Source organism: Primulina tabacum, chromosome 7, assembly GCF_025594145.1.
Source record: "Primulina tabacum isolate GXHZ01 chromosome 7, ASM2559414v2, whole genome shotgun sequence".
Taxonomy (NCBI): Eukaryota; Viridiplantae; Streptophyta; class Magnoliopsida; order Lamiales; family Gesneriaceae; genus Primulina; species Primulina tabacum.
In genome coordinates this window covers 40,363,634-40,376,023 of record NC_134556.1, presented here as the reverse complement: position 1 = coordinate 40,376,023, position 12,390 = coordinate 40,363,634, and the positions used below count along the sequence as shown (strand labels likewise).

Here is a 12,390-nt window from a genome sequence, read left to right as displayed (position 1 = left end):
CATAAAGTGAAATTCTATTTTTTTTTTCCAATCTCACGGATATCTACACACACACAATCCAAATCTACGTGGTATTTTTTAGTTTTGCTCAAAATGTATATTACAGTGTGTGAGTTAAATGCAAAGAAAATGACGGGTCGCCGGATGAGAGTTGGGTCGTTCCCCGGTCCCCACCCTCGCCCACCCGATTTGTTAGGCTTCTGTCTATTTGCATGCCTACACTCTACCTATCTGTCTATATGTATATACACCGATTATGCGAAGTAAAGGTTTTTTAGCAATAGATTACTCAAATTAATACACATATAATTATAATCTTCAAGTTGTTAGATTGACCGAATATACTGCACATTCGTGAGGACTTGAAGACAAGTAAATTAATTCATTTTCACCGTTGCATGATGTTTAGTTCAACCTACTTTGCTGGACATAATGCGTAAAACCGAAACTATATTTGATGGTTAATTAGTATACCAAAACCAAACTCTAAAAAATATAAAAAAAAAACTATAGTTGATGGTTACCGTGCCAACTCGAATATTTTAAATCATACAACAGCTCAAGCACCACGTTTCGATTTATTTACCAAGCAAATACATTTATTGTACTCATCAATCTTTCTCTCTATAATTGCATTCCTTGCCATCAATGAGAATCAAACTTGTGACATTGAATCTGATACCAATTGTAGGAGCGAGTGTTTGCTGTTTTATCAAAAACTATAGCTTGTGGTAACGGTGCAACTCAAATATTTTAAATTGTTACAGGAGCTTAAGTACCACGTTTCGATTGTTTAACTCAAAATAGACAATTATTGTGGCCAACATGACGAACATAATCATTTCAATTTTTTTAATATGACTTCATCGTGTTTAGATTAATAATAACCATTTGATATGTTGTGAGGTTAATATCCGAATTGTAGAATCTCATTAGTTTGAATGGATGGATGAAATAACAAAATTGGTAGCCCATGAAATCAATAAAATTAATGTAATTAAGTTTATAATTTTTCGCCAAATGTTGGAGTTATTAACGAACAAAACTCACTGAAAATCTCATTCTAATTAATACGATGGAAAATAAATAGCAAATAATTGACCCATGTCGTCCAAATTATTAATTGTAGCTTGCTGTTTGGTGCAGATCTACGGGCTATATGATATTGTATTCTGAATTATGAAGCATATAAGACCTACGATCCAATAAAGGCTTTGAATGATCCAATTTTTTAAGCTAAAAAAAATCATCTTCTAATACAACAATTTGAAGAGAATATCCTATATTCCGACCCTACAAGGACCCACTCAAACAATATTTTATAACGTGGAAATATTTATATAAACAAAATCTTTTTTTTAGTTTTTTTTTTTCAATATCAATATTATTATTATTAAAGTTGGAGAGGTCATAGTAACTAATTTTAATTTTTAGTGTATTAGTATTTTTTTAATAAACCAATAATACCCTTTTTCACAAATCATAAATATTTTATTTTTATTTAATATTAAATATTATTAACCCATTTTAGTAATTTTTCAATCTCATCTATTTCTATCATATCTAAAAATAACTATTTTTTATATCTATTTTTACTTTTGAAATTTTAAACTAAATAATCATATCACTCAAAATTGGAATTAACACCCATTAACACAAAATTTTAAAAGAAAACCAATTAAGCTATTTAACTTTAAAAAAATATTAGTTATTAAAAATTATTATATAAATACACAACACGTAATACATCAAATGCTAGTTTTTTGTGATCAAAGACTATAATTATGGATTGACTTCAGAATTGGATCATACGCATTTGGGAGGCAGCTCCTATGCAATGATGTACTGTCCTTAGGTCAGGGGAAAACGATAAATTTGTAAAAACCACTCCAACATTGCCAAGCGAGAGAGGAAGGTGCTTTGATTTGGGATTGAATCCTCGACAGGTTTTTCCTATTATGATAGAAATCAGTGACGCGTTCTTTTTTCTACCAGAGGCTCTCGAATTTTAAATCTCTTTCTTTAAAGAGAATGTGAGTATCGCGTTTGGGTTAAAACAGGTGCCTGCCTGCATCACCACATTTTCAAGAGATGGGGAAAATATTAAATTTTTTGTATATGGGGTTAACCGTTGGTATGACATGATATCGATACTAGAAAATTCTATAAGATAACGGTATGAAATTCAAAATTTTGGATTATTTTAACGAAATAATATGTATAAATTAAAAAATTTATAGTATTTTAAATAACAAGGGTAATTTTTTTAAAAGATATAATGATTTTTTCAATATAAAACGTTATATATTGATATCGTGTCAAAATATCGGTATACCTCAATAATTTGATATAATCGATATGCTAATTATACATAACGCAAATTTTGATATACGGAAAATTTTCAATACAATGTGTAATTTTTGAAATAGTACTATATACCACCCTTATTTGGCATTAAATAAAGCTGAAAGAAACAGTGATAATGCGTTGTATTTTACTTGAATAGATAACATGCTATCAATGATAATTTTAGTGAGATGATATGTTTTAAATAATTTTGGTGTTGCAAAACTATAGCCTATGGATCTCACATGTAGTACGTTAGTAATATACAAGGCCTCTCGTATCATTTTGGTTAAATAATGTTTTTTGATTATTTCAAAATTCCTCGAATACTTGATATTGCATTTTATGCTAAATTGTTTCGTTTACCATTTGTTTTGAAAGAATTATTACTATTGTTTGGGTGATTAAAAAAAAAAGTAAGTTATCTCTTGCTCGACTGTTTTTCGTTGTACATTGAGTGAATCTTGGACTAACACAATATCTTGCAAATCAATCCAGTCAATAAACTGGACCGAGTAATATCCCTGCGACATAAATGTATAGTAATTTGTCGGTAAGAGAAATTGAAGTTATCATCATTAGTCAAACGCTCACATATTCTAACAATTCGAAGGCTATCGGAGGGAGGTTTAATACATTTTTTTCTCGGATGACGATAAAACCAGTCGCCGCTATCTTTTCGGCGTAAATCTCTGAGCTAATGTATGAGTTTGAAAACCATGAAAATACCGTCCTGAGCAAACTCTGTGCCACATGCTGATCCTAAAAATTATTGAATTAGACTCATAATCATTAATCAAACGCTAACTTAATTTACTATCTTGATATCTCTTAAGGGAAATAATGGAATGCATTTGTTTGTATAATATGTTACTTCAATTATTTAGATAAATTAAATTTGGTGTGTGTGATCGAGTCGTTTTTGTTTTACCTAAAATAACCGTATTATTTTAATTAAAGGTCGATAATTATATTTAAAATAATTAATAATTTGTTACAGCAGAGTAAGTGAATTTGGTTGGGACCGAAGCAACGAAGCTTTCACAGCACAGCTGGGGGGGGGGGGGGGGGGGGGGTTCCTAAAATATATAGTGAAAAAAGGAGGCTGATGAATTTTACACTCAACAGCTCAACGCGCGAGCTATAGAAACCAGAAGAATGGATTTTGACCAATGCTCGCCATTGACGTTGAAGCTTTTAACGCAGAACTTTTAAAGCACACAGAGCTCGACTTACCTGCTTTTTCCTTCCCCTGAGACATTTCAAGTACTTCCACTTTGGAGTTTGCACTTTCTTTTTCCTGGTCGGAAAATGTATCAAATATCTGGTGTGTGTTCATGTTTTTTTTTAAAAAACAACTTTTTGAGGAGAAAAACTTCAATTTAATGAGTTGTAATTTTTTGGGTTCATTTTTCTTGATTGGAATCTGGTTTTTTCAAGTTTTATTGAGGGTATTTCTAATTCTGGAATTTCAGTTCTCGATACTCGAAAATTTACTGAAGTTAGTGGTGGAACTGAGTTAAAGATCCCTAGTACATTCGTTCTCTGCTTACTTTTACTCAATTTAGAGTTTATTTTCTATCTTTCGCGAGAGCAAGCTCTGGATTTTCAAAATTTCGGGTTTCAGAGAAATTGTTTGTCATAGCTGATTCAATTAGTGATTTTTTTTTCAATTATGGAACCGCAAGTAGGAGAAACCCAGCTGCAATTTAGATCCGGAATACGCGGGTCAAATCCCGAAGAAATGGGCTTCGGATTTTTGCAAGCCCATGACGTAATATCCACTCAAACTCAATCGGAGACCGGCGGGAGCTCTTTTACGGCGCTTCTCGAACTTCCGCCGCCACAGGCGGTGGAACTCTTGGTGAACGAAGATTTTCAGGCAAAGACTCCGCCGCCTATTTTTCCTTCCAATACTGCCCTCATCGACCGAGCTTCCAAGTTTTCAGTTTTTGCTACGGCTTGCAATTCGCCGGAGGGTAACTGTGTGGTGTCAGGTTCTCGCTCCATGAAGCCAGATGTGGTGAAGCAAGAGCCACTAGAGTCAGATTCGCACCTTAATTCATCTAAGCCCGCAACTTCAAATCAGAGTCCCAAGAGCCTGAAGCGGAAGGAGAAGGAGAGAAAGGTGAATTCGAACCCCCGACCGTGATTTTCATGGATGTTCCTTTCTGGGGACCTTCTATGATGCTTCAACCATCTCATGAAAATTTCGTTATCTTATAAATTTTTTTCCTAAAAATACATTTCTGCATTTCTTTCAGGTTAATGAAACGAATAAAAAGAGCAAAAAAGTTGCGCCGAACGATATTTCTGATGGCAGTGGAGATAAGCTGCCGTACATCCATGTTAGAGCTCGCCGTGGCCAAGCGACAGATAGCCATAGCTTAGCTGAAAGGGTAGCACTCTTAATCTCATAATAATTACGTTCATAATCTTTGATTAGTAGCTTAAAATGCGGTTAGGTTGTTGATCAAATAACGGGTTTTTTATACAGGCAAGGAGAGAGAAGATTAACGCCAGAATGAAACTATTACAGGAGCTGGTCCCAGGATGCAACAAGGTTAGCTGTCATTTTCTGGTGCCTGATTGGTTGGCAGAAAGGCAGTTGTTTCCCTATTATTAGTAATTCATTCGGATCTTAGTGCTATATAACAATTAAAAGATGCAACATTTATAAAGTAGAAGGCATGCATTAGTTTGCACTGGCGAACCCATTATGAACGGAGGTGGAGCCGAGAGATTAATCTCTCCCACGGACCATAACATATTTGAAATTTAATCTATAATTTTTCACAAACTTGTAGTCTCGTCTTCCAAATTTGTTGAGTCGTCTCCTTAAATACAAATCCTTCTGGACTTACAAGGCTGTCCGCCAGGAGCCCGAAAACCTGAAAATCTAGACTAGTCCAGTTGAATCTGGTTGGATTATTTCCGGTATGGTAAAATCAGGTGGTTTTATTCCCACATCCGGGTAACTAACTAGATATTAAACTAAAATGTAAAATTGTCTTTCATATATTCGGGTTTTATGCATTTCATAATTTTGTATGCCAAAAAGCAAAAAAAGAAAAAGAAAAAAGGATTAGTCTGTGAATTGATTACCACCATTAGGGTGTCGCTGTCAACTTTTTAATGGGGGAATAGGAAGAAAAAGCTGATGGGATTTGAACCAAGAAAGGGGCTGCTCCTGTTGAATGGTCTCTCTCATGATTCTTACATTTCGGTTTCACCTTTTGGCCCTTTGCGTTGGGTCGTTACCTGTCATTCTAAGGACATTGTTGTCATTTGCTGCTTCACATCACCTCATTTTCACTAAATATTATTGCATCAATCAGATTATATGGTTCACACTTTGGATTATTTCTTTTGTGATCCCAGACAAAAAAAGGCACGAATATTACACGTTTGATTTTATGATTTGGATTTATTACTTTGGCTAGGGAGAAGTGATTGTTGGAGTTAGGTATTGAATACTGGAGTTGTGATTATTGATTGCTTTCTGTTGATAGTTTAATGGGAAAAACTTGGAAAATCAAATTTTATCAAAGGACAATTGTTTGGTGGTTTTCTTTTACGTCAGCTTTTTCTAGTTTTCTACCTCAGAATTTCTCTTCATCATACTTGTTTCCTTTCAAATATTTTTGAGTGGTCTCAAGAGTGTACGTTAACTTCAGTGGCGATTTATTTAATTTTTTGAAGAAAGTAGGGGAACTTCAAGGTACATTGAAATGAAAAACAAAATATTCATGTCAGATTAATATATCGCGATGACGATTTATGTTCATTGTTGAAACCTTGTCTAAAAAGTTCGAGCTTATGCGAGGTGGTACAATCAGTATTTTTACCCTTTGACACACCCCCACACTTGTAAGGCAGGAATAAAGGAATATATACTCGGAAGCGATATCCAAGATGTATATGCGAAAGTCGGTTAAATACCAGCAACAAAAGCCATCCAATTCCTTCTTAAGAAATATATAGGAGTTTTTGCGCACTGAAGGTTTCAATCTTGCGACCCCATACATCTGATACCATGTTAAAACCACGCTTGTCCCGAAGGCTTAAGTTCATGGAGATGCAGCCAATAGTCATATGCTTTAAGATGAATCTCCTGCAGACAAGGATCACACTTGAATATTTCCAATTCTAGGCTTTGAAAATTTTTTAACTATTGTTATTTGGTTATAGTCAGCTGCCTTAATTAACTTTACTGTGTTATAACATGTTTAGGAGAATATTGATACATAATTTCTTTCGTCACAACAGTCTCTAATCATGGGTCTCTGAGGAATGGCGAACGGTCTCATACTCTTTTAAATAAAAAAAATTCGCACGAGCCTGTTTTCAGCTATAATGAGCCATTCTTTTTTTTTTCTCAGTTAGTACTCTGTGAATGTTAGTCGAACGTGTGAAAATATCTGATTCCTCTTTGGTTGATACAATATCATCAACCCTTCAGAGTGAGCCTTTGAAGCTCATTTTGTGTGCTCTACAGATTTCAGGGACTGCAATGGTACTGGATGAGATAATAAACCATGTGCAAGCACTTCAACGGCAAGTGGAGGTCTGACTTGGTGCACTCTCACCTCTTATGAGTTATTCTGAATTTGACTTATATCTGGTGGAATACATGTAAATAAAACACCCCCACCATCTATTCTTCTGTCTCCTGAAGACTGAAAAATGGTGTAGAAAACAGTTCCCATATCTTCGCTTTATCTTTTAGATATCTGTTTTTGTGTTCGGTCCTTGTTAAGGTAGGAAGATGTTGGGTTTAGTGAACTGGGGGGGGGGGGGGGGGGGGAGCGTGGGTGGTGGTATCAGAAGGCCGATTAAAAGATCTGCAATGAACAGAAAAATTATTGTAATTGAACACTCGTAAACGACCATTTACCTATTAAAAAATTAGTTACTTGAGCAGTTTGTTCCTTTTTGTTGTCGACTCCTTGTCACCTTTGTTTCCTGCCCATTTTCAGCTAATCAAAAATGTTTCTTTTGACACCAGTTTTTATCCATGAGACTTGCTGCCGTTAACCCGAGAAGCGATATCAATCTCGATGCCTTCTTGGCTGAAGAAGTAAGTAGATATTACCTCTAAAACAGATATCACCGATAAAATAATATCAAAATGAGAGAACCATTTGCAAATCACAATAATTATATCATCTCTTTGTATATAAACAAGACTTTAAATTTTTTTCTGTCTGACAAAATTGTTCATGTAGAGTGAACCAGCAGTTGATAATAATTACCAAAGCATGTTTACTGCATCAATTTGGCCCGAAGGCCAAATAAGTGGGAGCAGGCAGCAATATCAACAGTTGTGGCACTTTGAGGGGCTTCAGCAGCCCATCTGGGACAGAGAAGAAGACAACTCTAACTTCATTACAACAGAAAATCCGCTTTTAAGCTTTGATTCTTCATCAAATTCAGGTACTATAAGTCTATAAGTTAATAATGACATACTTTGTTATTTTTAAGTGAAATTAGTTGGCCTTTGAATCAAAGGCAATCTGTATCAAGGGACTCCTGGATTTTGGCGAGGATGGCAGCTTAATGTAGCTTAGAGTACGAAACTTAAGTCATAATTCCGTCTTTATTTTGGGCGTTTCTCGACAATGTTTGATTCAGGCAATGAGTTGAGAAATGTGATAATTACGTTGTTTTTAAGTACTGAAAAAGCTGAAATGAAAAGAGTAATGATTGTGTAGGAAAGTGTGTTTAATGGGATGGAATATGTTTTGGAGAAGAAATTAAAAATGAGATGAAAACGATTTGTTTCCACTTCCAAGAAATATAACCATTTCCCCAAAATAAAATCGTACAGAGTGTTACATTTGAAGTAAAATTCACATGTAAGAGAATTTAAGTTAGGCAGAGTGTCTTTGCTTGCTTCCTTACATTGGCTGTGGGTCCTCGTCACAGTCAACGACAGTGTTATGTCTTGTTAAGTGGAACTAACTCTTATGTTGTCATAGCTTCTCTGCACTCGAGTCAGCAGCTGAAAATGGAGCTCTGAAGGAAGGCTAGAGTTTTTCGGGTAGCTCGGCCTGTATATAGCATATATCTTAGCAATCAGAGAGGCCTTCTTCTCATTAGGGAACCGTGAGTTCCATGTCTGGAAATCCTCGTTTGAGTCTATATATAAGAAGATTAAGTCGTTAAACATATTGATGTGTTGCTAATCTAAGCTAAACGTGTTGCTCCATCTTAATACATGTCATATTAACGAAGGTTGATTGATTCATAATGTAAAACAAGAATTTTAACTAATTTATGATGTTGGATGAAGCTAATGACATTACTAGCCTTCTTGTCTATTATTGCAAAATAGCGGAAATGCCTTGAGCAGTGAGCGATGTGTGCTCGTGAATTATCAGGTCATTTGTTCTTGAAATGTATGCTTCAGCATTCTTAGATATGGCTGTGTCATGCTTCATAATTTCATGTTAGAAATTTGGTGGCAAAATTTAAGAAATAGTTTATAACCCTTGAGAGTTGATTATTGTAGGCAAAGCCATTGACTGTTTAACCATTAAACCCACTAGACTTGCCGTTTCTAGATGATTCTATGCTACATTGAGATTGCTATTCCCAATGTGTCCGAACATATTGTATAAAAAAAATTGATGGACCTCACATGATTAGTTTTTTATTCAAATGTTTGCGCGAATATCTCGTGTTAAAAAAACACTGAAAATAGATCTCTTGGTTAATTAACATGTATATCGTGCATTGTTCTAAAATCGGCCTAGGCAGGCGCCTAGGCGCTACGGCCGACCGCCTAGAAAAAGGGATAGCCAGCCTTGGTGGCAAAGAGCTCTTGTTTTAATTATTTTAATTTTTTTTGTCTTTTAATTTAAATTTAAAATATAATTTAAAATTGAAAAGTAGTTTTTTTATTTGTCATAAATCAAAGTCCAACAAAAAATGTGATTAGTAGGATTGTTATAATATATCAAACTTCATATTCATTTACGATTTAGAGTGAGAAAACTTCACGATGAAAGTTTTGTATTCGAAGATGAAGAGAATCACAATGATGATATTGACTGAATTTAAACAACGATTAATATCTAATTTTTTTTAGTGTGTCTGTTGTGAGACGATCTTACGGATTATATTCATAAAACGAGTCAATCATGTCTATATTTACAATAAAAAGTAATACTTTTGGCATAAAAAATAATATTTTTCATGGGGACCAAAATAGAATATCCATCACATAAAATTGACTCGTGAGATGGTGTATTTTATATGAGTGCCATATTTGCAAGGTTGACGAGTATAAACACCAAGCTTTAGAGGCAGATCTTCATCGCAGATTTTGAATGACCCCCAGGAATAAGGACGGGAGTAAAAGAGAGCGAGTGGGTGAGAATGGAAGGCATGCGTTGCAACCGGCGGAAGGGAAGCACGATCCTGATGAAGCCAGTAATTTCACTGTTGGCATGTGAAGAGGATGCCATTTTTTTGTTCTCCACATGCACTACACACAGCACTGATTTTCCTGTGTGTGGGGCTTTACCGGCAGCCGCGGTGGCTTCTGTGTACTTGGTTTTTCCATCTTATTCGGAGAAGCACATCATGGATGAAGACTAGCATTTCCGTATTCAATTTCTTTGGGACAGTATGTGAAGTTGTCGCATATTTGGTAGCATTTTAAGCACTTGTCATCCTCACGTGTTGGAGTCTGTGATAGAATAAAAGAGTTATATTTAGCATTAATAGAATCTGGATCCATAAAAACCTTGGGAAAGTCAGCACAATGTTTGTGCAGGAAAACACTGCAACTCAAAATGCCGCTACTGTAAAATCGAGTACCGGCAATCATCAGAAGCCCACACTTTACAAAGTTTAGGCTTCTCGTCATCATCGTCATACTCGAAAATCAATGGATGATCATGGATAAAATCTGAGACGGAATTCGCCCCCATAAATATGAATGTACTTAATAATTTTTAAATTTGAACATATGATGTTTTCATCATTAGGTGATTTATATAGAAACAACGGCTTCTTACTGGTTCTTTGAGTCTCCACTTATTATACTTTCCTTGAAGTTCATAATTAAACTGCACTAAAGCAAGTGCAATCACTCTTTTCTTATCACCTACCAAAGTAAAGAAAGTTTGATTGACGTTATATTAACTTTATAGAATATCTTTATTCTTTAATAATTCTGGCTTTCAAGAAAATGACGATGAGATGTTGAGTTACATTTACTGCTTTTCTTTTAAAATTTTAAACTTAAAAAGACAATTTCCGTCCCGCTAAATATAACTTAGCCTGGTGGTAAAAGTGAGATTCTAGATTCAAATTCTCCCTTGATCTAATGACAAAGGGCGAGACTCTAAGTTCAATTCTACGCGTGTATTGTCGTTAGACTAGGATTTTTTTTTAATTAAAAAAAAAAGCCATTTTCCTCCTTTGGCCGTTTATTTTCTCCATTCAGCTTTTGGTTTTTTTATTTTATTTTATTTCTTTTCCTGTCTGTATTCCTTTTTTTTCTTTATTTCCTTTTTATTTTCCTTTTCTGCCTTGGCAATTTTCTAATTCACGCTTCGTTAGTGTTTTTTTGCAAGTGAGATTGTGGTATCTTGTCATCATGCTTGGTATGGTAAAATAGCAATAAAATGAATTTTGGAATAAAATAAAAATGAGAATGAAATCATATACCAATTATATTCTTAATGGTACCATATGGTAGAGAAGATAACCAATAGGAAAATAAACATAAATAATAGATATGCTAAAAAATTGATGCACGGTGCGAGACACCTCTTGAATATATGAGATATAATGTATATCTAAGGGAGCCATATCTTAAATATATAGAAGATATCTCTAGATTTTCAGCAATAATAGATCGAGATCAGACTGTGAATACATCATATTTTGAAAAAATGATGACTGCGATGTTTTGTCTGTCTTAGGTTGAAAATAAGAATTCATGTATATCTATAATGAAATAAAAAATTATAAATAAATTCAAATTTACAAAAATATATTTTATATATGTACAACGTATATACTAGTTATGTCGATGCTATCTGCCCCCACAGGATCTGGGTCGTTGATTTTAAAGAATTTGGTGGACCCCACATATGAATTGGTGGACCCCGCATATATGTGGTTAAATTTGGGCCTTTGATCTCCTCATGAGAGCAGTGGCCCAGTGAGGTAGGGTGAAATATTACGTATATACTCGATGCACTAACATATATACATATATATATCTATATATATGTGTGTGTGGGGTAAAAAATTGTTAGGCCCACATTCATTTTCTGGAAATCTGGGGCAGTAAAACTATTTTCACTAATTAAGGGACCGGATTGTCATTTACAATTTTGGCAACGACGTCGTAGTTATGCTGTCATGTTGGTAACAAGCCGGAGTGCTCCCCAAACCCTTGTCTGTCTCTCGTGAAATGACGTCTTTCAAGCCATTCGCTGCCGCTGCAAACACTCTTCGATACCGCCTCAGCTCGTCCCTAAGGACCCGAGGCGGCGGAGGAGGAGAGACGAGCCGTTGGACCAGCCCAGGCCACGAGGATAAGCCTAAAGGTTACCTATTAAACCGCACGCCACCGCTACCCGGGGAATCGAGGAAATGGGAGGACTGGGAGCTGCCGTGTTACATCACTAGTTTCCTTACAATCGTCATACTTGGGGTGGGACTCAACGCCAAGCCCGATCTCACGATCGAGACGTGGGCGCACCAGAAAGCCCTGGAGCGGCTCGAATTGGAATCTTCCCAGCCCGTTGAAGCTGATTGAGAAACCTTCGGATCGTTTTTGTGCGGTGTGGCTTTGTTTACACCTCTTTTGCGCTATTAAGTCTGGGCCTTTTGTTCGATATATCATGTTTTGGATAAATAAATGTAATGACTTTTGCTGTTGCTTCAGATTTTCAATTCCCGAGTTTGGAATTCTCTCTGATGAATTTGAAGTGGTTCCTTTCTTTGGATATTAACTAATGAGCTTTCAGTTCGTTAACTTACTGGAAGTTATAAATGATTTATACAAACGTTTCTTTA

General features: G+C 35.3%; 2 protein-coding genes across 4 annotated transcripts; both read left to right on the top strand.

Annotated features, from left to right (window-relative positions):
- Nucleotides 1-3,424: 3,424 nt before the first annotated feature.
- LOC142552081 (transcription factor bHLH48-like) lies at nt 3,425-8,667 on the top strand. 3 transcript variants are annotated; one of them, XM_075661696.1, is made up of 8 exons: nt 3,425-3,612; nt 4,038-4,474; nt 4,611-4,745; nt 4,844-4,909; nt 6,845-6,913; nt 7,355-7,426; nt 7,575-7,782; nt 8,328-8,667. In XM_075661696.1, the coding sequence occupies exons 2-8, from the start codon at nt 4,091-4,093 to the stop codon at nt 8,366-8,368; spliced, it is 975 nt and encodes a 324-aa protein (XP_075517811.1). In that variant the 5' UTR covers nt 3,425-3,612; nt 4,038-4,090; the 3' UTR covers nt 8,369-8,667. The 3 variants fall into 3 exon arrangements, with proteins under 3 accessions (XP_075517811.1, XP_075517809.1, XP_075517810.1); XM_075661695.1 differs by having other exon boundaries at nt 3,444-3,612; nt 4,035-4,474; XM_075661694.1 differs by having other exon boundaries at nt 3,437-4,474.
- A 3,044-nt stretch (nt 8,668-11,711) lies between these two features.
- LOC142552080 (uncharacterized) lies at nt 11,712-12,390 on the top strand. The gene has a single exon (XM_075661693.1). The coding sequence runs from the start codon at nt 11,783-11,785 to the stop codon at nt 12,128-12,130; it is 348 nt and encodes a 115-aa protein (XP_075517808.1). The 5' UTR covers nt 11,712-11,782; the 3' UTR covers nt 12,131-12,390.